Below are 23,246 nucleotides of genomic sequence, written 5' to 3' on the forward strand. Positions count from 1 at the left end.
AAAACTATCCTATGTCCTTCCTAGGGTCTCAAACTATTTCCAAACCAATTTTTATGTATCTAAATCGGTTTTTTAAGCATGTATAGGTAACATAACCGACAGACCGATTGACAGAGTTACTTTCGAATTTATATACTGAGCGGCAAAAAATTTGGCCCTGAAATGTATGCAGGAATAGGTAATTTTGTATGAAGCGTGGGCCAAATTTTGTGCCGCTGAGTATATATTAGTGAAGATATATTTATCTATGCTAGTATTTATCCGTTCTCTAGATAACGCTTGTACTACGGCTATTAGTAGTGCTACTAGTACCTACATATAGCCATAGTACAAGTTCTGCTTATCCCACAATTTATTTACTATTTATTTACCTACACTTTATTGGTTATTTGCTAAATTCACCGGGGTTATCTTGGTTAGATGATAAGCTTAAATTTGAATAGAGTAATCCGTTATACCTACCCCGCCTCTTTTCTTAAAACCTAAGCCCGAATGTAATCAATTTATTGTATTGATTGTCAATAAGAAGCTTCGTGACTTAGGAGTCTGCTCTTATCGACAATCTTAAGCCGGTATTAAAGGCTTAATCCTTGAGACTAAGCTAGCTAACACCCCCTTAAGATCAGATATCCTACTTAACTCGACTCCTTGAGGTGTGTAACCAACCATCATTAAACATCGGATTATATGCACCAACAAAGTACCAAAATATGCATGCAAATATTAATTAAAAACGCTGAAGTATGAACTTTCCACATGCCAAAAATGTGCACAATGCAAAATAAAAAATACCATCGTTTTTAAATTTAATTTATTTCAAAAATCTTATAATTATCTAATGCACCTAATGGGTGACGTTGTCCTATAAGGAACTCATAAAGTTTCGCCATGTCCGTCCGTCCATTTGTGGTTTAGTTAAATAGCAAACGCTATTATTATTCTTAAAATTCACAAAACTCTTTTGAGTGGGTAAACCCTTATGAGGACCACTTTAATAACTTTAGCAATATCATCCTCCTACGTATGAACAATATTATTGTTTGCTAATTTTGGAAGCTTACACACACGTCATTATATTCAGTGACACATTTCTTCGATGTTGTTCGTATACGAAAACATAAACAGGGCGCGGGCGTGAATGTTGTGCTTTACTCTTTTCATAAACATTCAATAAGCCTGTTCAAGCAAGTTCTGCTATAACCGAAATTATTTGTAAAAATATTAATCTCAGTGATTGCTTTTTAACGAGAAAACTGACTTATTTTTTTTGTATGTAAGTAGATAAGATTAGTTAGTTAACATGTTTCGTTGCTGGTTCCATACCTCCTGTTAATGAGATCTAATCAAAACGTACCGAACATCTTCACAACTTAATCAAATTTCGCCTGCCCTGGGAACACACTATGTGTAGTAAACATTCATTCGAGTGAAGTAGTAAAATCTCATTTATCTCACTACCATCCAAGCCAAAGGTGGTATAAGAAAACTTGGCTAAATTTCTCCTGTTGTATATAGGAACGTAACGTAAACAACATTGTGCAAGTAGACGCGAGCTTCACGTGAAAAGATGTAGTACGAAAATAACCAAAGGCCACTGATTCCCACAAGTACTTTATGATTTCAAATAAGTTTTATCCATGCACGTGCACATTGCCCTACTCTCCAACCATTCAAGGAGGTCAAAGCAATGTGAGCCCATAAATACTAATGGCACTTCTCCTGTAATTGCTCTTGTTTCGTCTTAACGCTAGCGTTTATACAACTATAAGTTCTTTTACGGCTCTAGAGTTCCTAAAGTCATATAAATCAATCTGTATCTTTATGCTTGTAGGTACTACTTTTTGTTTTATAACAATGCTTAATGGTTTTACTGAAGGCTGAAAAAGTTTATTATCTTTCTTAGGTCCTAGGTGTAAAGGTTTACGGGTGTAGTTGTTTGATTACGCCATTACTTGAAGGCTGAGCTGTAAGCGTGCCATATGCGATATGAAATTTATGTATGAGTGAACTTTTCCTATTTTAACCAAAACAGACCCTAGAGGTAATTCTACAAGAGAAGCACGTTACCGGCAGTTAATGCTTAAAAGTAGATTTTGTAGAAAGAATAAGGAAAATGAGCAAGCAGGTCGCCTGATGCTAAGCGATCCCCGCTACGGGGTTGCTTGTTTTCAAAGGTGGCGGCGAGTTATATTCTTTAAAGACCCCGATGCCATATCTAATTAAGTAGCCAAATCAAGTTACTATGGTCTCAAGTGAGAAATCATTATAATGCGTATTTGTTATTTATTTATATGAACATTTTTTATTTATTATAAAACTCAACTATTTAGTCACAACTCTGCCCAGTACAAACAAACTCTGCAGCGTTCAAGCCTCTTGACTTGCCGTAACGTTTGTGGTAGAAGTCGGCGAAGAGGATGATGAACAGGAACAAGTTCGAACATCCCACCCAGTATGTGACCGCATGCATGGGGCACTGACTCCGGTATGTCTGCAGCATCACGTGGCCTAAGACTAGGACGAATTGAACCTGTTGATAAAAAATAACTTAGGAAAGAATGGGACCACTAAAGCTAGGTTTTCATAATACGAGCAAAATCATCGGAGTAGCTATGGATTGTGAGGTTAGCGTACTCCAACACACGGCGTCCGCAATTTATTATTTTCATGAAAAAACGGTGTCGGTTGTACGTTGTTTTACAGACAACATTTTAATAGAATTTCGTTTAACAGACATTTTTTATCATGTTATCGTTTCATATAGAATAATCAATACGCAGAACAGTTACTTTGAAGAAATTTAAATCATTGATTTTTGTTACAAATATATTTTTTTGTTTAGATATTCATATCAAAGAATAACAAATCAAATATTCATTATTCTCATATTATTTAGTTATTATAAAACTTATTACCAAGAAAAACATGCAATTCGTTTTCTGATGTGGTCGCAGTTCTAACCTAACCTAACCTACTTTTCTAGTAGCGAGTCGTTTCTGACGAGGTCACTGTTCTAACCTAACCTAACCTAACCTAACCAACTTTTCTGGTAGCGATTTCTAACCTATTCTAATATATGTTATCGAACAAACAATATTTGTTAAAAAATAATTCTACAATTTGATAAATTTGATAAATAATAAAGTGAGATTATAAGATTCATTGAATAGTTTTTCTATTAAATATGTTTCATTCAAGCAAAGAGTCGTTGAAACAATAATATTCGAAGTAAAAATACAAGGACTAATTCTATGAAATTTCTGTCTGCGAAAGAAGGGAACACCGTCTCGAGTCTTAAGCAGCCTTTTCACCAAAAATATGCGAGGATGTGTTACGAGGGATGTGTTTTTCATTAACCAATAGAAACGCTTCATTTACACATTCTCGCGCAGTACATCTCTGGTGGAAACAGCTGAGCGGAGCGAGGCGAGGTAAATGAAGCGTTTCTATTGGTTAAGGAAAAACATATTCCTCACAACACATCCTCGCACATCTCTAGAAACGCTGGTTTATACCCGCCTTCCACTGCGAGCTAACAACGATCGACTTTATAGAAGTTCAGTGGAGATACTTTTATTTCGTTGATCTTTGTGAGATGGGCGGAGTCCATACGGAGTCCTTTTTTTTGTGAGAGGAAAGAAAACGAGCGAGCGGGTCATCTGATGGGAAATGATCACCACCGCCCGCTCAAGGAGAGTCATTGCTCCGTTGCCGGCTAGTTGCCGGCCTTTTAAGAAAGTATAAGCCCTTTTCTTGAAAGCTCCGATGTCATATAGTGGAAGGTGGGCCTTAACCTGTGTGTACGCCAGTTGTCACAGTCTTAAAAAAATATAACAAAAAATTGAACCGACTACAAAAAAACCAAGAAAATAGTTTTCTACCAGTATGAAGTCGGTGTCTCAGCACGAGCCAGCAGGCGTCGACCTATAGTCGTCTACCTCACCTACATACTATATATTGGGCTTCAATCACACCTGCTGGCTCGTGCTGAGGCACCGACTTCATACTAATAGAAAATTATTTTCATGGTTTTTTGTAGTCGTTTAATTTTATTGTTATAACATTTTTTTTTCGAGCTTGTTTTAGTGTAAATTATCTAAGATACAATAGTTTAATGTCAACTGTTCGTAACCTTTTACGAAAGATTGCTTTTTCCGGTGCAGAGACGTTTATTATTGAGGAGTCCTGGTGCTTTACCACCCGTTCCATTTCACCATATGTATTACGATGAGCATACATTGCTTAGCAACTGTGTTAAAGTAATTAAAATAATAACCCGTGAGGTACCTACTTGTTATTGAGTAGTAGCTCTGTTGTGGTGGTCAAATCGATGGCAGCAAAGTAGATACGGACATCTACATTTTTTCAAAAATGCTTTTTTTACAAAAAATAACTTATTTCAACCATATCTATAAGTCTGTTAAAAAAATATTTCAAATTTCAAAATAATGAAGAAAATTTGGCACGTAAAAGAAAACATCTACACTAGCTTTTGAAAAAACATCGCAGTAGAAACGGACATTTGAATTTATCCGCTTTTACTTCGGAGCTTTGACAGAATGCTTGTGACGTCAATAAAGTCACATGCCACTTGTCCGTTTATACGTTATACTTTTTGCATATGTCTCAATCTACAAAGTTATTATTTCTAATTTCTATGAGGAAATTATTTGTTTTTTCTTAAAATATTTAAACAAATAGATATATTACTTAACATTGGTTTCATACACTTGTTTGTTTTTTTTATTTAGACAGCAAATGAATTAAAATTCTTAACCTAAGTAAGTACTTAAGTTTCTATTGCTTGCAGCTTACCGCTTTTTGGAAACGACACGCCTGAACAGATTTTGACTGATGATGACGAGCAATCTGTTTTTTTCCTAATAGGTATATAAGTAGTAGGTAGAATATCGATTATACTATTCATCATCAGCCAATAGCAGTCCGGACATAGGCTCCCCATAGACCGCCATTGCGCCCAGTCTTCGGCTAGACACATCCAGCTTTTACCACCAGCCTTTCGCAGATCGTCCCTCTACCTGAACGGAGGGCGTCTTGGACTACGTTTACCGAGACGCGGTCTCCACTCAATATCTTCAGCCGTTGTCGGTGCTTCAACAGATATGACCCAGCCCACTGCCACTTCAAGTTGTTAATTCTATGAACTATGTCGATGACCTTAGTTCTGTGTCGGATAGTCTCGTTGCGGATTTTATTCTTCAGAAAAACTCCGAGCATAGCTCGTTCCATAGCTGGCAGAGCCGCGTTTCAGCTCCGTATGTCATGACGGGTAGGACCACGGACGCACTGGTTAAAAAATTTCGTTTTCAGACATTACGGTATAATTGACGAAAAAACTCGACATAATTTTCCGAATGCTGCCCAGCCCAGCTGAATCCTTCTCTTGGCCTCCTTCTCAAAGTTGTGTTCTACCTAAGGCTACTGTTACATTATGCTCGTTATTAGCATGCTAATAAGCATGCTAGTACCTGCTGTACCTGTATGACACAGAAAAAGCATGCTTAATAGTAGCAAGCCGTGGTGGGCGAGTGGTTTGACCTATGGCCTCTCAAGCAGAGGATCGTGGGTTCAAACCCCGGCTCGCACCTCTGAGTTTTTCGGAATTCATGTGCGAAATTACATTTGAAATTTACCACGAGCTTTACTACGGTGAAGGAAAACATCGTGAGGAAACCTGCACAAACCTGCGAAGCGATTCTATGGTGTGTGTGAAGTTCCCAATCCGCACTGGGCCCGCGTGGGAATTACAGCCCAAGCCCTCTCATTCTGAGAGTAGGCCTGTGCCCAGCAGTGGGACGTATATAGGCTGGGATTATTATTATTATAATAGTAGCACGTCCCTATGCACACATGCTAGTAAGTAGCATTTGCTGAATAGTAGCATGCTTTCGTGCTAGTAACTAGCATGTGTTGGCTACCTTAACTGCAAAATCAGGCCGAGGTACCTATGTGTACTCCGAAACAACATCAAGAAGATTTCCACTAACGATGACGGGCCTCTGATCCATGTGGCCATTGATGACAATTTTGGTATTATCCACATTCATTATAGCATTATATTGTTTATACTATTATAGTACATACTGTTTTATTTTTACAGTTTATATTGTTTTGTTTTGGGATATATTTTGTACGTAGTTTTATTACTTGTACCTACTGTTGATTTATTTAATTTATTAGTGTAAAACTATAAAAAATAACTTAGTTTTTGAGTACGTAAAAACAATTACGAGTAAACAAAAATAAAACAAAAAAATATTTTTTAATCTAACACATATTTTGGGGGTTTTTAACGAAATAAATGAATTTATATGATAGACAGCGATGAGATTGAGTGGTAGATAACTCATTTAATAATATGAATAAAATGATTAATGCAAAGTAAATAAAGACATCTACAAAATTTTATCAAAAAAAGGGTGAATACTCGTTGCATGTTGCTTAGATTATCTCTAAACACTCCTCTAAGTTTTACCGGAGATTCTTACCTTAGTTTATTCGTTTTTTATAACGGAAAAGGCGTTTGTTTCATTACAACGCATAAACGGATATCAGGCAGATGTCTTCCTCTACGTTTAAGCTCTTTCAAAGTAAAAAAAGACATCTACAATTTTTCATTAAAATAATGTTACAGAAATAAAATCTGTTGAACAATCACCAAAGAACATTATTTTAATGCATCATAGAAAATTTCATGGTAATCAGTCCATTAATCTCAAAGTAGTCATTATTTTTTACTAAATACGCTCTCCTGTAAAATAGCTATTTTGTAGATGTCTTCTTTTACTTTGCTGCCATCGAAATGTGGCCTTCATCATCAGTTCCACTTCACCAAATGATGATTTTCAAGAGCAAATGCACGAATTACCTAATTATATCTAAATTACCATAGGTGTCCCTACAATATTTGTAGAGTTCCCTCGATTTCCTTGGGATCCAACCATTAGATCCTGATTTCATGCTTTTGGGACCTAATTGAAGGCATTCCTAAACGAACTAAAAAAAAAATCGGTTCATAAATGACGGAGTTCTGAGGTAACAAACATAAAAAAAATACAAAAAAATTGATAACCTCCTTTTTTCTGAAGTCGGTTAATAATAAACCGTTATTACCCGACGTCCATTTCTGAGCTACGTTTGACCAAAGTCAGATTTGTGATTCCGCGTTTTCATGCTGCGAAGAATTCCTTTTCACTATGCAATTATCCGGGATAAAAACTTTCTGACTTTCACAGGATCTCAAACTATTTTCTTCTATACCAAAATTTCGCACTCCCAGACCAACACCGCAACAACTCAAAATAATACACCATTTTAAATCAAATTTCTGGAAGGTGTAAATTAAAATGGTGTATTATTTTGAATTTATGCGGTGTTGGTCTGGGAGTGTGATTTATCTAAATCAGTTTAAGCGCGAAGAGGTAGGTAATAGACTGACAGAGTTACTTTTGTATTTATAATATCAGTAAAGATCTGTTGATTTTTATTTTCACGTGTTTTTTTTAATCTACTTGATAGCAAGCAGCGACCACTGCAAATGTTTTTTAAATTTCCACAAAAAACTATTCAATCTTCCGGTCAAACCGCCAGCGTTTCAAATTGTTTTATTCCACAGGCTTTCCTCGCGAACTTACATTTCCTATAAACTTTTATTTCTAGGTCATTAATCTACCCGATGGCAAACGGACGGTCATAGAATAAAAACTTTCAGGGTTCCACTCCACTCTCCTAATGGCAAATGCTCTTAATGGGTATTACTTCGCTATAATCTCTTAAGAAGCGTCAGCGCAGCGTATTCGGTGATTTATGGTGTTTTATTTGTTAAGCTATGTGTGTAAGAAAAGCTACCACATGCAAAAGTAGGTATCTGGTAGCTTTACTGTGTCCAAAAAAGGACCTGGATTCCGATTTTTAATTCGAATATTATAAGAACTAAAACACTTTAAAAAACGTAATAAATTAAAAACTTTTACATTGCTTTACTGTGTAAAAAAGCATAAAGTATAGAAAAAAAATATTGCCTGAATACTTATAAGTAGAATAATATAAAATGACATCTGTAATTATTAATAAATCATGTAAACTAATCTAAATTTTCGAATGACGTGACATCCAAAAATCTTAGAATCAGGAATGCGAGCCTTGCAACGCTTGTAGCTGATTGTTGCTACGGATCGAGATGAAGCACTGAATTTTTAAGTGATTGCAGATTATTCCTTTTAACGAAATTGCTATAGGACAGAATATTCGCTTGATAAGCCATTAAAAAAATCATTGATTCTGAAAAACTTTTTAGACTTACCAGTTGCATTCGCGTCAAGTACTTCTTCCACCACAAATACTTCGCGTAAGAAGGTCCCAAGGCAGCCAAACAATAATACGTATACATGCTCGTATGCACGAAGCAATTTAAGACCGCCATGAACGCCCAGTGGTCAGAAGGGTCGTATTTGAGGGAAGTCCAGGAAATAATTACCATGAACGTGTGATGGTAGACATGGAGAAAGGTAACCTGGCTAGACTTTTTACGTACAATAAAAAATACTGTGTCCATTAGGTCCAGTAGCTTTGTGGCAAAGTATTTCCAGTATAGACCGGCAATGACCTGTGAACAATTGTAAAAACAGGAACAGTTATTAAAAACAGACAATCTTCTGCTAATTAGCATATTTTCTTACTAAACTAAAAATAATACCTATCCTAATTAATTACACACAAGAACAGTCAGCAGCAGTTGATGAACGATTTTTCTTCCAATTAAATAGTTAGAGTTGATAAATTCGTCTCCATTTCCCCTGCTCAGCGACGCCTCCTTGGCGAGATGAATTGCACTACTTCTTGAAGAACTGGCCCTTGCATAGAACAGAGAACAGTGGAAGCATCGGGGAAGGCCTTAGCTCAGCAGTGAAACAGAATAGGCTTACAAAGTTAATATAATAATAATTATTGCATTTTACCACTTCGTCGGCATAATTGCAACATAACATATGTATAGGTATCTATGCAAAATTTAAGCTTTATAGCACTAATAACCTTTAAACTAAGCGGCGGACGGACGGACAGACAGATATGGCGAAACTATAAGGGTTGAGTTTTTGCCATTTTGGCTACGGATCCCTAAAAACTGCTCACCCACTTTTTTGGTAACTGTATTGGCTTCTTACATGACTGAAATAACTGTATTTCGATGACGACAGAAAAATAATATAATAATAAAAAACTAATATAATAATAATAATAATAAAAATTAAGTTGGTTTTGTTTTTTACTTACATGCAGGGTAACTTCATCGTGATTGCACTTTTTTGGAAACAAGCCTTTATCGACGATGTAAAAAAAGAACTGGAAGAAAACAAAGTTACGTAATAATAATTAAAAGAGAACATTCGACCTCAATAAACTGTTCGATAAAGAGAAAGAGATGACCATGTCCCATTGCTGGGCATAGCTCTCCTCTCAGAATTAGAGGGCTTGGGCTGTTGTTCCCATGCAGGCTCACATGGCATGGGGAACTTCACGTGTTACTACCTATATCGTATTTCAATCCAATTTATAAAAAGTGTAAACAAAGACGCCGTTAACCTAACCAAAGACATTTAGTGATGTGAAAACCTAGAACCTATTGCAAAATAATTAATCTGTTCAGTAAAGCGCTTAATTTATTAATTGAATAGATCACTATTTTTGTCTATTTTATTATTTACTGTACTTGATTTAATTCTAAACACTGTTTATTCAATTATAAAAGCAGTAAGTATATTTAAATTTTAAGGTAAATAAATAAAAGTAGATCGATTTACCATCACTACGCTAGTCTATGCTACTACAGATTGTACACGTGTTTCATTCAAGAAATACCTAACGTCAGATTTTGACGAAGATTTTTCAAATGAAAATTAAATATTACACGAATTATTATTAAAATACACGAATTATAGATAAACGTGTTATTGATTTGATCCAGTGGGTGTTTATACAAGATTTTTTATGTAATCGGTTTGTTTACGCTTTTTATAAATTGGATTGATATACAATATAGAGTACACAAGGTTACCTCGGCTTTATTCGATGATCGTTTTTGTGAGACCGTAATAATCCTCTCCAATATTATATTACCTAGAAGTGATTAGCAAACAAATTAATTGGCATAAAATCAAGTTGTATTTATTAGCACGGATAACAATAATATACCAACTTAACAAAACTATTCAACCTGGAATTGCCAAGATTTCCTACAAGTAGTAAACTATTATAACGGGAAGAAATAGGTATGCCTGAAATGGAATTAATTCCTAACTGTTTCCAACTCCCTGGTACCCGTATCAAACCCTAAAATACCAATTTCGAGGGAATAGGGAATGGATAAAATTTTGGAAATGCTTGAAACTTTTTTTATCGATAGGAATAACCTTTCTAATTAACAGAAAAAAGTATCAGATTTTTAAGTAACATCAATTAATTAAAAAAATGAAAGAGTTTTGAGTTTCGTAGTAGCCCTGCAGGGTCGGTATTTCCATGTCGGTATTATCCGAGTCGGTATAGAGTGTCACCTGTCAAAACGATCGAGTCAAAGACAAATTCTTTTTTAATGTTTTTTATTCTGGACTATGGAACAACCCGACCGGACTGTCGTAATTTGGCGGTAAAGAAAAATCTTTCATTTTGTTAAATTAATTGACGCTACTTAAAAATCTGATATTTTTCAGTTAATTAGAAAGGTTATTCCTATTGATATAAAAAATTTCAAGCGTTTCTAAATTTTTCAGTCGTTCCCCATTTTCGGGTCAACGTGGATGAAGCAGGTTCTCGAAGTGAGAATGCAGTTCACAACTAGGAAGAATTGAACACAATGTAGGTATTCAAGTAAATTCAGGTAGTTCTGATGAAATTTGGCGGACGCATTTACACATCATCTGTACTTTGAAAAAATCTCTTATCTCAAATCGATACGTCAACAAAATGTACCAACCCTTGAAATAATATTCATAAAGGTCAGTCAGATACAGCCGTTTGAGATATTGAACTTTGAAATGACAATACCATTTTTTTTAAAATTCCAAGTTGGTTAAGTTAATATTGTTTTCAGGAACACACTGAATAAAGAATGAACCCTTAAGAGTCGTCAGTTGGTTGTTAGCAGGGGACGTAAATGTTTGAAATGGTTAAGTTATATAAATAAGTAATGACAATGACTAAAGGTTGCAGTTTAATGAAATCATAAATCCAAAAAGGTACTAGGTATTTCCAAAATGTAAAACATATTATTTTCCAATCAACTATAAAAAAGCCGTGGTGGCCTCTCAAGCAGAGGATCGTGGGTTCAAACCTTTTAGTTTTTCGAAATTATGTTCGTAATTTATCACGAGCCTTACAGCTAAGAAAATACACAAATATAATACACAAATCTATAAAAGAATTTACGTAAAAAAAAATATAACTTCTTGTTTATTTATTTAATTTTTACTCTTTTACCAAAGCTCGGAAAGGGGTGAGCTATTCTTATGTCATTGTGTAGATATTAATGTGGATATACCAAACACATAAAACGCAGTAGAACACCGTGCTCGTTGTCTAATTCACTTGTGTTCCTTTTAACGGCGACTCGGCGACGTAAACCCCACCGTAGAAAAGAAGTCTAAATAAAATAATTTCGTTAATATAATAAAATTACTCATGGGACAACTACCATTAAACGACAGGGCATGTCCATGTTATGCATACTCTCGAAATAGCTCACACTTTCCGCTCTGCTGATATTTTGCACGACGTCAGAGATTGACAGTAACTTACCTTATAAGTTAAAATACCGCTGTTAATGATTTTTGACATGTTGTAAGCAATAAGAATCCCTCTTAATTGTAGAGGCGCTCGTTTCTCCATGATCATGGGACCAATTTTTAACACGAACATTAAGTACGATATCAGTATGAAAGCCAAGTCATTCGAGTTCATCACTGGCCATTTTTCTACGAAATCCACTAGAAAAAAGAAATAATTTAAAAATATTTTATCGGGAGATTCTGGGACGAGATTGTCTAATAAAAACTATTATCACTTATTGAATCAGCCTGTATTTAATCATTTTATGATACACATACAGAACATTATTATCCACTCATTCAATTAATTCCTGACAGCTCTTGTGAATCGACCAGTACTAACTTATTTTTTTTTCACCCAGAGCTTCACTCGCGTGACTTATTTGATCTGAAATCTCCAAGGGGTTTATAAAATAAGCATTACATTGTGGCCTTATTTAAGTACGTTGAAGAAGACACACATAAAGAAAACCAGTGAAAAATTTCATGTAATTCAATTTCACTAAGCGATTGATATTTGATTTTTTTTTATGCAAAGTTCGATTCTGTGAGAATATCTAAACAAATATTTACCTAGCTGTATTATAGTGATACAACAAACGAGCACACACTCACAAACTTTCACAGTTACAATATTGGCAAGCTTATCCGGACGTGCAAGTAGTCGCTATCGTAAACGAAAACCACGACACATTGTTACTTACACTGTCCTTCAGGTAACTCGAAAATCATCTTGAACCACCACTTCGTGTTTTATTACATTTAATGGTATTACGAGTGTTATTTCCAGTATTTAATTGCTAAAAACCATTATCATGTACTATTAACTCCCGACAAAAATGACGCAGAGGAAATGTCCTGAAAATGACATTACAGAATCTAACGTTCCAATTTTTTAGACGCGCGTGAAACTCTTTGGTTGTCACAAGAAGTTTTTATGCCAGCGTTTAGTGAGAAACTTTATCTCGCTCTTCAAGTCGGCGGTGATACGGAATCCTTTCTGTGCGAGTTCAACTAGTTTTAACTTATCGGCCTTTAACTCTTCAAGTTACTTATATTTCGGCATGCCTATTCGTACATACAGTCAAGTGCAAATATAAGTATCTATTCGAACCATTGGAAAATATGTTACTACGGCCTGTGGTACATATAAATGAAACTTTGAATAAGAACATATTTTTACACTTGACTGTACACCTATTTTATTACCTTGAAGCTTTTTAGTACTTACTAAGTGTCTCTGCGATCAGACGGATGGGCAAACATAAGAAAATATTCCTAAGGGGTCCATTTATACCTTGACGCAAAAGATGAAGAAATTATACCTACTTAAGTTCGACGCAGTATTTCTGTCTTTTATGGCATCGTGGCTCTCAAACGGATACTTAGATTGATTTCCATGCGGTTTTTTGACGTAAAAGCCAGTTTTCTTGCAGTAGTAAGTTCTTAGCTATGTTTCACCAGAATCAATGAAACCGTTTTAGAGATACTAAACTTTGAAATGACAATATTTTCCAACTTGAAAGAAAGAAAGAAAGAAAAAACATGTGCGTGATGGAACAAGCGGTGGCGAAAGTGAAGGCCCCAGCAAGGAGGTTAGATGAAATTAGTTCGATTGCTTACCTACTCGTACTAACAGTCGTTTAACCTCGTAGAGGTTTTTCCAAACCAGTGTTTGATTTTTTTTGCCATTCATAAGTGCTTATTGACTACATTGAATAAAGATATTTTGACTTTGACTTTGAGTCCAGATCGACTGTAGATCGAACCGATTAGAAGAGAATTGGAGAGACGTATGAGTAACGGTGAACCCGTGATGACAGTGTTTTGACTTATTGCCTCTCAAGCAGAGGGTCGTGGCATCGAGCCCGTGGTCGCACTTCTGAGTTTTTTAGAATTTATGTGCGACTAAATTTGGAATTTATGAGCATGAGCTTTACGGTAAAGGAAAACATCGCGAGGAAACCTGCACACCTCGACGAAGAAATTTAATTGTGTATGCAAAGTTCCTAATTCGCATTAGGCTCACGTGGGAACTAGAGCCTTATCCCTCTTATTCTGAGACGAGGCCTGGGCCCAGCAGTGGGACGTATAGGTCGAGGTGCGTTTGTGATGATCAACGGCGGCCGGAGGATACGGTAGTTGACTATTTTTTATTTATTTTATAAATTAAAATTTGACAATGCATGTTATCGAATAGAAAAACATTTTTTAAGCTATTTTTAAATACAACAGAGTTATAAAGGCTTGAAATTCAAGATTAGACAGAGAAAGACTTACTTGCATGTGACGTCACACGCAGTAGTGCCATAGTTGCTGCATAGAGAAAAGCGTTTTAGAAAGAGACATATAAAGATTTTACAAAAAACACTATAAATCCCATTTTCAAGCAAATTAATTTTTCTCTTCGCTAAACATTGTCTGTATATCCATATTTTGATAATAATATACAGGATATGGTAAATTCCAATTCCACACTTGTCAAATACCGTATTGAAGAAGGAGACTTGTTTGCACATGCGAAAGACGGGAGTAAACATCTTGCCAAGGGATACTGCTTCTGAGATACTAATGTTGATTAGATGATCCCGAAAACCTGAGCAAGATTGCGTTTTCATACGACTACGAACATTTGATCGGATCCAATACTGTTTTTATTATAATGACCAACCGACATCTGCTTCTGATAAAACCCCGAATAATATTACAATATTAAGTGAATCAGACACAACTTTGATTAAAATAAAAATCATTTATTTCAGACTCAAAGAATCCATATTGTGTTAGTAGAGATATTAGTAACTAGATATTAGATAAAATAGGATAAAAGAAACAAGACGGCCAGCACCTGTTATTGTTAGTCGGCACCGTAACGTGCAGGGCAGAAATATATATTATTTTATCTACATGCATATCATAACTTCCCTATTATATGTTCAGAAACGACTATTAAATGGCCTTTATTAAGAAACCTGGTATCTGCGGGTGCATCTTAATGTATCGGTAATACTTTTTTTAACAATGCATATCTGTATATATTGTAGAAAACTTATGACATGCATGTAGATAATAATTATTATTCAAAGTCAAAGTCAAAGTCAAGTCAAAGTCAAAGTCAAAGTCAAAGTCAAAGTCAAAGTCAAAGTCAAAGTCAAAGTCAAAGTCAAAGTCAAAGTCAAAGTCAAAATACAGGCCATATCTGAACATATTATAGAAAACTTATGATATGCATGTAGATAAAGTTATGTATGCGGCTATACATAATTAGGCATTAAAACACTCGTGTGATCTTATTATGAAACGAGCCGAAGGCTCGTTTCATAAAACCACACTCGTACTTAAATGCCTCTCATTTATGCACCAGCCACATAAATAACTATTATCCGTCACTTTACCAACCCAGTGCTTTAACAAACATCTCCAAGATACCGTTTCTACTGCCTCTCACTCGTCTCAGCATGCAGCGAGGCAACCCTCTTGCGTCTGATGGCATGGAAACTAACATGCCTGACGCACTACAGTGCCGAGGCAGCTTCAACAGCATCCTGAAGATATTATTATATTGGACACGTAACGCGTTATAAATGCGCTTCGTATGCTTCACCCATAGACTGCACGAATAGAATGACGTACAATAGACTTTAAAGAGCGTGAGCTTGATTACTTTTGTACATCGTGCGAATCTACGAATGAGCATGTTGCCCCTCACCGCTAAGGCCCTTCTTTCCCTCTCGTATATAGGAAAAATGTAACTCTGCTATTTTTGAAATAAATTGAATTTGACTTACTATAGTTTTCACCCGCGGCTTAGTCCTATTTCAATTGAATTACGGGATTTTACTGAGTTTCCACGGGAATTTTCAAAAATTACTTTGTGGTCTTCATTTACAATGTATAAAGAACACCGCGAAAGAACATACTAGTTGACATTTTAGGATTAAAAATATCAGGGTAAAAGGTAACCCTTGTATGTTTTTGTTTCGTACATTTTTTGATACAAGTTTTTTATTGCTGACTATACTTATTATGTCATCAAAACAACATTTTTGTCCCAAATTTCAAGTCGACGCCTTTAATCGTTGAAGAGTTCAGTTCGGAGGAGATGATCCAGGCCGGATCACAAGAATTTCACAACCAGATTAATATATGAAGGGTCCACGAAAAGAATTTGACTGTCTAGTCACTTTTTTATATTTAGATTTTAATCTCAAAATGTAGAGCTTGCAAAGTAGGTACTATGACTTACCACTGAGTTAAATAATCTGAAAACATTATTATTATTATTATTTAGAAGCCTGTAGAGGTGTCCCACTGCTGGGCAAAGGCCTCCCCCCATGTCCTCCACTCTACTCGTGAAAACATTATGAAATGTATTTTTTCAACTCAAAAAGTTGCTAGTAAAGTGACTAGAAATGTTCTTTTCGTGGACCCATCATTTGTCTCGGCATTTAGGTACATAAGTATAACAAACTACAGCTCAATCGGATACAACGGACGGAGTAGATAATAGTTATTTATGATACAAGTGCGGAAAGTAGGCAATTCCCAACGAGTGGCGGAGAAGTTGAAACACGAGCGAAGCGAGTGTTTTGAGCCGGCACGAGTTGGGAATTTCCTACTTTCGACACGTATATCATACAACGTTTTACAATGCATTAAGCGAGGAAAAAAATCGAGGCAGTGACTACATCATTTATTTGCCATACTCCTTTTAATACAGTAGCAGGCAGTAGATATACATACCGACATGCACGACAAACCAAAATCGTTAACGTATACACTTTATTAAACCAACTTTCATAACAATCATTGACTCAGAAGATTAGAACAGCTACAGCTACTAATGATAGGTAAAGGTTTGATTTAGTATCGTGATTTTTTATGATTAATTATTAGCTCTTGTTGCTTGACATTTTCCACACTTATATTGGCTAGTCCTTATCTCCTGCACGCTTCTATAATGCTAAATATCAGTGCCACCCGTGAATAAAAATGTTTACAATGCACGTGCTCGGAAAGTGCCTCTTGACGTGGGTCAACATATCCATAGAAAATTAGTGATTCCTGCACGCATCCACAAGTGTGCTGTAAAGTTGTATGGATTTAACTTACCGCACTTGTGCGGTAAAGTAACTTTTTAAATTGCCAAATTATGTCCAAACTATTGTTAAAAAAATAAGTCTAAATAGTCGTTATAGTTAGGCTTTGAACAAATAATAAAACGTTTGATGCAACCAACTGAATATTTACTGATAAGATAATACAGATTAAACGGGACAGAAAATAGAACATTAATATTTTTTTTCACGTAAACTCGTATTATAATTCCGTCTAAAGTTATGAAAAAAAAAGGAAATAAATTCTTGAGTCCAATTCGGACCGTGCGACGTCAAGCGCGCGCACTCGAAAGTTAACCAATGAGCTTCCAGTGCGCGCGCACGACGTCGCACGAACCAATCATGGTTACCCGTTCGCGCCTGTCATGAAACCCCGCCAAAGTAATGTTCATGAGTTCAGTCCGGTGAATTAATTTTTGATAATTGATAAGTAAATTGAAATGAAAAGTTCAAATGATGAATTTATATCTGACTTTACACCGCCTTACGTCCTCCACGAAGCACATATTGCCAGTGACAAACTCAATACTGAAATACGTGAACTATAATATACATACCTAAGTTAATAAACATCGTAAATTGATAGAATAATTTACTTCTACACACATGGATATTATAACATCTACCGGTACGTCTTATTCTTATTTATTTGCTTTTATCTATTAGAATTAGTGAACCAATTTTGAGTTATTTACAGTTCCAAAGCTAAACAATCTCAGATTTACGGTAACTTTTTGTTAAGGTAGATTAGATACATAATATAAAAATATACTTGATGATAGTTAACTATTACTCGGATTTATTCACGGGTTGCACTGATATTTAGCGTTATAGGAGCGTGCAGGAGATAAGGACTAGCCAATATAAGTGTGGAAAATGTCAAGCAACAAGGGAAAATAATTAATCATAAAAAATCACGATACTAAAACAAAGTCTCCTTTACCTATCATTAGTAGCTAGCTGTAGCTGTTCTAATCTTTTGAGTCAATGATTGTTATGAAAGTTGGTTTAATAAAGTGTATACGTTAACGAATTTGGTTTGGCGTGCATGTCGGTATGTATATATACTGCCTGCTACTGTAGTAAAACGAGTATGGCAAATAAATGATGTAGTCACTGCCTCGATTTTTTTCCTCGCTTAATGCATTGTAAAACGTTGTATGATATACGTGTCGAAAGTAGGAAATTCCCAACTCGTGCCGGCTCAAAACACTCGCTTCGCTCGTGTTTCAAGTTCTCCGCCACTCGTTGGGAATTGCCTACTTTCCGCACTTGTATCATAAATAACTATTTTCAAATAAATGAAACCGTAACTTACGAGTACCTATACATATAGGCACAATATAAAATAAAAACATGCGTAGGTTGTAAGTCAAATAAAAATTATAAAAAACGTTATTTAAGCAACGTAGCATATATCATATGAATATATACGAGCAATAGCGCACAGTACAAAGCATAAGTCTGCAATTACTTTTATGAGTGTCATAACGCCCATTCTTCTTCTCACGAACTGCTCGCAATTTCATATTATTTTCCAAATTACGTTCAGTATAAAAATGAAATATAATTGTGAATACAGCCTTTGTGGAATACACTTGAGAAATATATGAGGACCTTCATGAGCAATAACATTACGACGGTGCCTTAAAGGAATCTTTTATGCTTTGGACAAGATAAAATAAAATAATATTTATACGAATAATACAGGGTAAAGTTAATGTTGTTATATCCACTTTATCAGGACAATTGACACCACGCACTTCGAAATCAACAGTGTATCGACTCAAAATAATTATCATCAATCATCAGTAGCGGCGTTACGGTAGTACTCGCAGGGCGCGGTAGGGCCTGAAGCCTATACTTTCGAAATATTCCCAAAAGTTGGGGGCGCCGTGGATATCTCGCCCAAGGCGCTGGAAGTGCTACAACCAGCACTGATTATCATCATCATCGCCGGAAGACGTGGACTGTAAATCATTACCTCCCCCTTAGAACGCCATAACGAACGACAACTCGCCACTTACGTCAACCGGTTGGACGCAAATCACGTGATGTCACTACACTGGGAGGCCTGCCAACCCTTCGTTTTCCGATTTGTGGTCGTCATTCAAAACAATGGACCATTTTCACTTAGACTTCATTAAAGTTAATGGAAGGGCTAAATTAAGATGGTGTGTTACCTATTTTGAATAATATGAGGTTTTGATCTAGGAGTGCGACCAATTCAGGTTTTCTAAACATTAGACTATCCGGTCGACAAATTGACGAAGACGAGTGATCTGATATCGGTTTTTATCAAACTTTGGTCCCAACACTTAGGCTGCGTGTTCACCAGAACTAGTGAAGCAGCAGAGCGACGTCAGCTTATGTAGCGACGCTGCGAAACTGTGTACATAAGCGAACCCTCGAACCCTCGCATCGCTCATGTACCTACACAGTTTCATAGCGTCACTACACTACGTAAACTCGCATCGCTCTGCTCTCTTCTCAGATAAGTGCGGTGTGGTAGAAGCAGAGGAAGCGATGGCACTCTCATTCTTCGCTCCTTAGTTGTAATCCTCTTTGTAACTCCTTCTTAACTCACCACACCACTAAGCTATTTTTACAGCTCTCGTTAGCCTTAAAGAGTAGTGAAATTTTGGAGTAAGTACATTATCAACATATTCTATGCTGCCCAGCGTAAACGAGATTACAAGTCTTAGGGATTTAACATTATGATGCGTTACGATCCAAAGAGGAGAGCCTGGAATATCAGCGGCATGATAAATTTGCCGCTATCGAAAATACAAACTGAAATATAGACGCACAGGAAAACCAGAAAAATAAGACCAGCGCTACAGACACGAATTTCTCCTATGCACCACATATCTCAGCTTGTTTGTTTTCTTATTAAGTCACTTAAGCAGCGACACTAGCGACATCTATGCTGTAGCACTCCATTGGAACTAACCGCTTACCTGGACAAGAGATATCGTTGTTAAGCAATCAAATCTTTTTGTATTTTTTATTTCAATAACAACAAAAACAACAAAGTAACAAAAAAAATAATTAATAAAAACAAATTAATCAATTAATTTTAAGTTCAAGTAACAAAAAATTGGAATTGAAATAAAAAATACAAAAAGATTCCAAAAACCAATCTTAAATTTGCCGCTCTCCAGTCATAATTTGATTTCAAATAATGGTCCTTCTTGTTGACTGTTGACATCCTAATACACGGAAAGGATGACACATTTCTAATAAGGTTCCGTTTATGAGGGGCACGACCCTCATAATCGATATTTCTATAAAAAAGGTCGACGCTACTGGGATTTACGACGTGACACAAATCAATATAGAATGCTGCAGGATTCGTTTTAGCAATTTTGTCACTCAATTCTATTATTAATGTTGTAACGGGTACTCGACTGTGCGAGTCGTATTTGGGTATCGGCTTTTTTGCCTTCGTCCCTCACGTATCACGTACGATACGATCTGAACATGCATAGGTATACCTACTTATGGGACTCTTTTTCTCTCATAAATTGCTGTCCTATCATAAGTCATAAGAAAAAAAGTAGAAGAATAACGAAAAGTAGAGCCATGTTTGCCATCGTATATTTGTTTTTTTATACCTACTCTTAATTCACTTCACGCTTCACTGTGTAACTTACCTAGTACAAAAATATAAACTACTAGCTGTTGCCCCGCGGCTTCGCCTCCGTTCCACTTTTTATTTTGTTTAGCACAAACCTTGTCCTGACAATAACGAACACAACAACAAAATAATTATCCAATTCGGTGCTGTCGTTCGAAAGTTATGAGCGTACATACATTTCTGTGATTATTTTTATATATATATTATATTATATATATGTAGGATCGTGAAAATTGAAGAAAAGCAACTTTGATAGTAAAATAAAATATAATTATAAATTCTTAAAATAACCAAATCAAAACACGTCTTTCGTCTTTTCGTCGCTTAGCAATTCCCCCGTTCCACATTTAAACTCAAAATACACCTGCTGCTTATTCATTCTTCCTCTGTCACTCACATACACTCACATCTCATGCTATCTCTTACACTCTTCATACGTCATGATTACACTCCTTTCCACTCATCCTACAGTCGGCCCTCCTGCATTTAGTCTGCCCTCAGACTACACAACATAAAGCTCTGAAACTAACTTAATTAACTCTATTATCTTCCCTCTACATCAACAAAATAACTTAAAATTCAACTGTAAAACAAAACAACTTAAAACATCTGACTACAACAGAGAACAATAAAACACTAAATTAAATAATAAAAATCTGCAGTAAAGTAAATTCTACCTCCTAGTCATATCAATCATGTCAGGTACTATGTGAAATTGAGATGTTCTGAGTACTTATAGTCATCAACTTCTTTTTTTTTTGTTTTGGCATCTGGTATGGATCTAAGTATTCGGACTTTCGATTTATGCCTGCTTGAGACTGAGTACTCGTGACCTCCACCAAGTCATTCTCGTTGTATGTAGTGCTCTCTTTTCTTCTATGGCAATGCTTTCTGTTATCTTTCTTGGTAGTCTGTCTGTAATCTTCTCGGTTCAACATGTTAATTTCTTTAATTTTCTGGTCTAATAACTCGTAAATTTCATGATCTTCTTTTAATTCATTCTTTGCACTTTTCTTAGCTGAAGTACACGCTTGTTGTTCCTCTTTTAATTTTTTAATCTCTTCCTGTAAAATTCTTTTTTCTTCTTCCAATGCCTCAATTTTGGTTATGTAGGTCTCCTTCTCAATCTCCTTCCTTGGGGTCAATCGTTTGACGTTGCAGATTGGCTTTAGCGTTACATCATTGTTTTTCATCAACACGACACAGTGTTGTAAAAATTCCTGACCCAGAATCATAGAGTAAGGCATAGCATCTTTCGGAACAACATGAAATAGAACATCATCGTACCATTGTCCGTCGATCTCCAATCCAAATTTTAGTTGCCCATAACATTTCACTTCGTTGGCACCAAACCCCGTCAGAATTATTTCACTTTTGTACAATTGGGGCGTGCCTAACGTGTGATAACAGTCTTCGGATATCAAATTTAAGTCGCTTCCCGAATCTATTAAGGCCTGCACAGTCGCATAGAATACTTTTATTTCTTTTGTCGGCTTTTTAACTGAAAAACTTCGATTGCTACTCACATTCATAATATCCGCCGGTTTTGTTGTGACATCCGTTGTCAAACAACAATCTGACATTTTACTAGGGCAGTGACTGCAATTAGTGCAACCGTAAAAATATTTTTTCGGCGCGCCGCTAGTGTTGCGCCAATTTTCCTCAATACTGCCAACACCGCCTTTTGTCGCTGTCTTTGTGATGCTGTTACCGCCTGAAGTTCCGGCTGTCTCCTTCAATGACATCTTGCAATTCGGTGCGATATGGCCGAACTCGTTACACTTAAAACACTTTAAGCCCTTTGCCGTATGCGGACATTCCGCCGATGCATGATCCATCTCTCCACAGCTGTAACATCTTGAAACACGCCGATTTGTGTTGTCTTCACGTTTCGATCTGTTTTCTTTGTTCGCCCGTAATTTATTTTGCTTCAACTGTTCGTAAATTTTCAACTTCTCTTTTAGGTCAGAATACGTCGTAACGCCATACAGCATGATTTTATTAAGTTCGTCGTCTTTTATGCCTTCCACAATATATTTTATAGCGACATAATCGGCCATCTTGCCTCTCTTGCCAAGTTCCTTCATGATCAAAAGATAATCGAGACAGGACTCATTGCTTTTCCGGTGTCTGGTACTCATGATTTCGTGGATCGTCTTTTGGTCAATCTTGTCGGGAAATTCTTTGACAATAGCGACCTTTAATTCCGCCCATGTTTTGAAGGTACGTTCCGATCGGAACCACAGCAATGCCGTACCTGCCAAAGAACGTCTCGCCATCAGAAGCTGCTGCACTGGGGTCCAACCGAATATCTCAGCGTTGTCGTCAATTTCTTCTGCCCATCTTTCCGCGCTGTAGGTCTCATCTTGCCCCGTAAATTTCTTTATCAGACCTTCTGTCAAATGCAAATTCGAACCGCCGCCATTGTAACATTCCTCGAAATTGTCTTCACAATCCCGTTGCCGTCCCGATGATGACATGGTTAAAATTGTCGTCTTTAAATTGAAAATAAATTCGTCTTCACGTCTTCTTAGTTCTTAGTCACGTCGTATGTCTCAGTTCGTTCTTCCGTCGTACAAAATTTGCCGATTATTTTCTTCAATTTTTTTTTTTTTGATCGATCCCGGACGAGCCCCCAAAATTGTAGGA

At 36.2% G+C, this 23,246-nt stretch overlaps 1 protein-coding gene across 2 annotated transcripts; it reads right to left on the bottom strand.

Annotated features, from left to right (window-relative positions):
* Positions 1-2,301: 2,301 nt before the first annotated feature.
* On the bottom strand, positions 2,302-13,234 carry LOC141429429 (very long chain fatty acid elongase 7-like). 2 transcript variants are annotated; one of them, XM_074089733.1, is made up of 5 exons: positions 13,072-13,234; positions 11,812-11,999; positions 9,295-9,363; positions 8,324-8,626; positions 2,302-2,530 (listed from the first exon to the last, which is right to left on the bottom strand). In XM_074089733.1, coding segments are annotated over exons 1-5 (765 nt in total). In that variant the 5' UTR covers positions 13,073-13,234; the 3' UTR covers positions 2,302-2,326. The 2 variants fall into 2 exon arrangements, with proteins under 2 accessions (XP_073945834.1, XP_073945833.1); XM_074089732.1 differs by lacking the exon at positions 13,072-13,234 and adding an exon at positions 12,545-12,662.
* Positions 13,235-23,246: the final 10,012 nt, after the last annotated feature.

This window comes from Choristoneura fumiferana, chromosome 7 (genome assembly GCF_025370935.1).
Source record: "Choristoneura fumiferana chromosome 7, NRCan_CFum_1, whole genome shotgun sequence".
Taxonomy (NCBI): domain Eukaryota; kingdom Metazoa; phylum Arthropoda; class Insecta; order Lepidoptera; family Tortricidae; genus Choristoneura; species Choristoneura fumiferana.

Bases quoted from the DNA above. Each gene is read 5' to 3' on its own strand.
- LOC141429429 (XM_074089732.1), bottom strand. From the start codon at position 12,572: ATGATTTTCGAGTTACCTGAAGGACAGT. The intron at 8,627-9,294 runs GTAAGTAAAAAA...AATTGTTCACAG, and splicing joins ACGATGAAGTTACCCTGCAT to GTCATTGCCGGTCTATACTG. The intron at 2,531-8,323 runs GTAAGTCTAAAA...TTTTATCAACAG, and splicing joins ACTTGACGCGAATGCAACTG to GTTCAATTCGTCCTAGTCTT.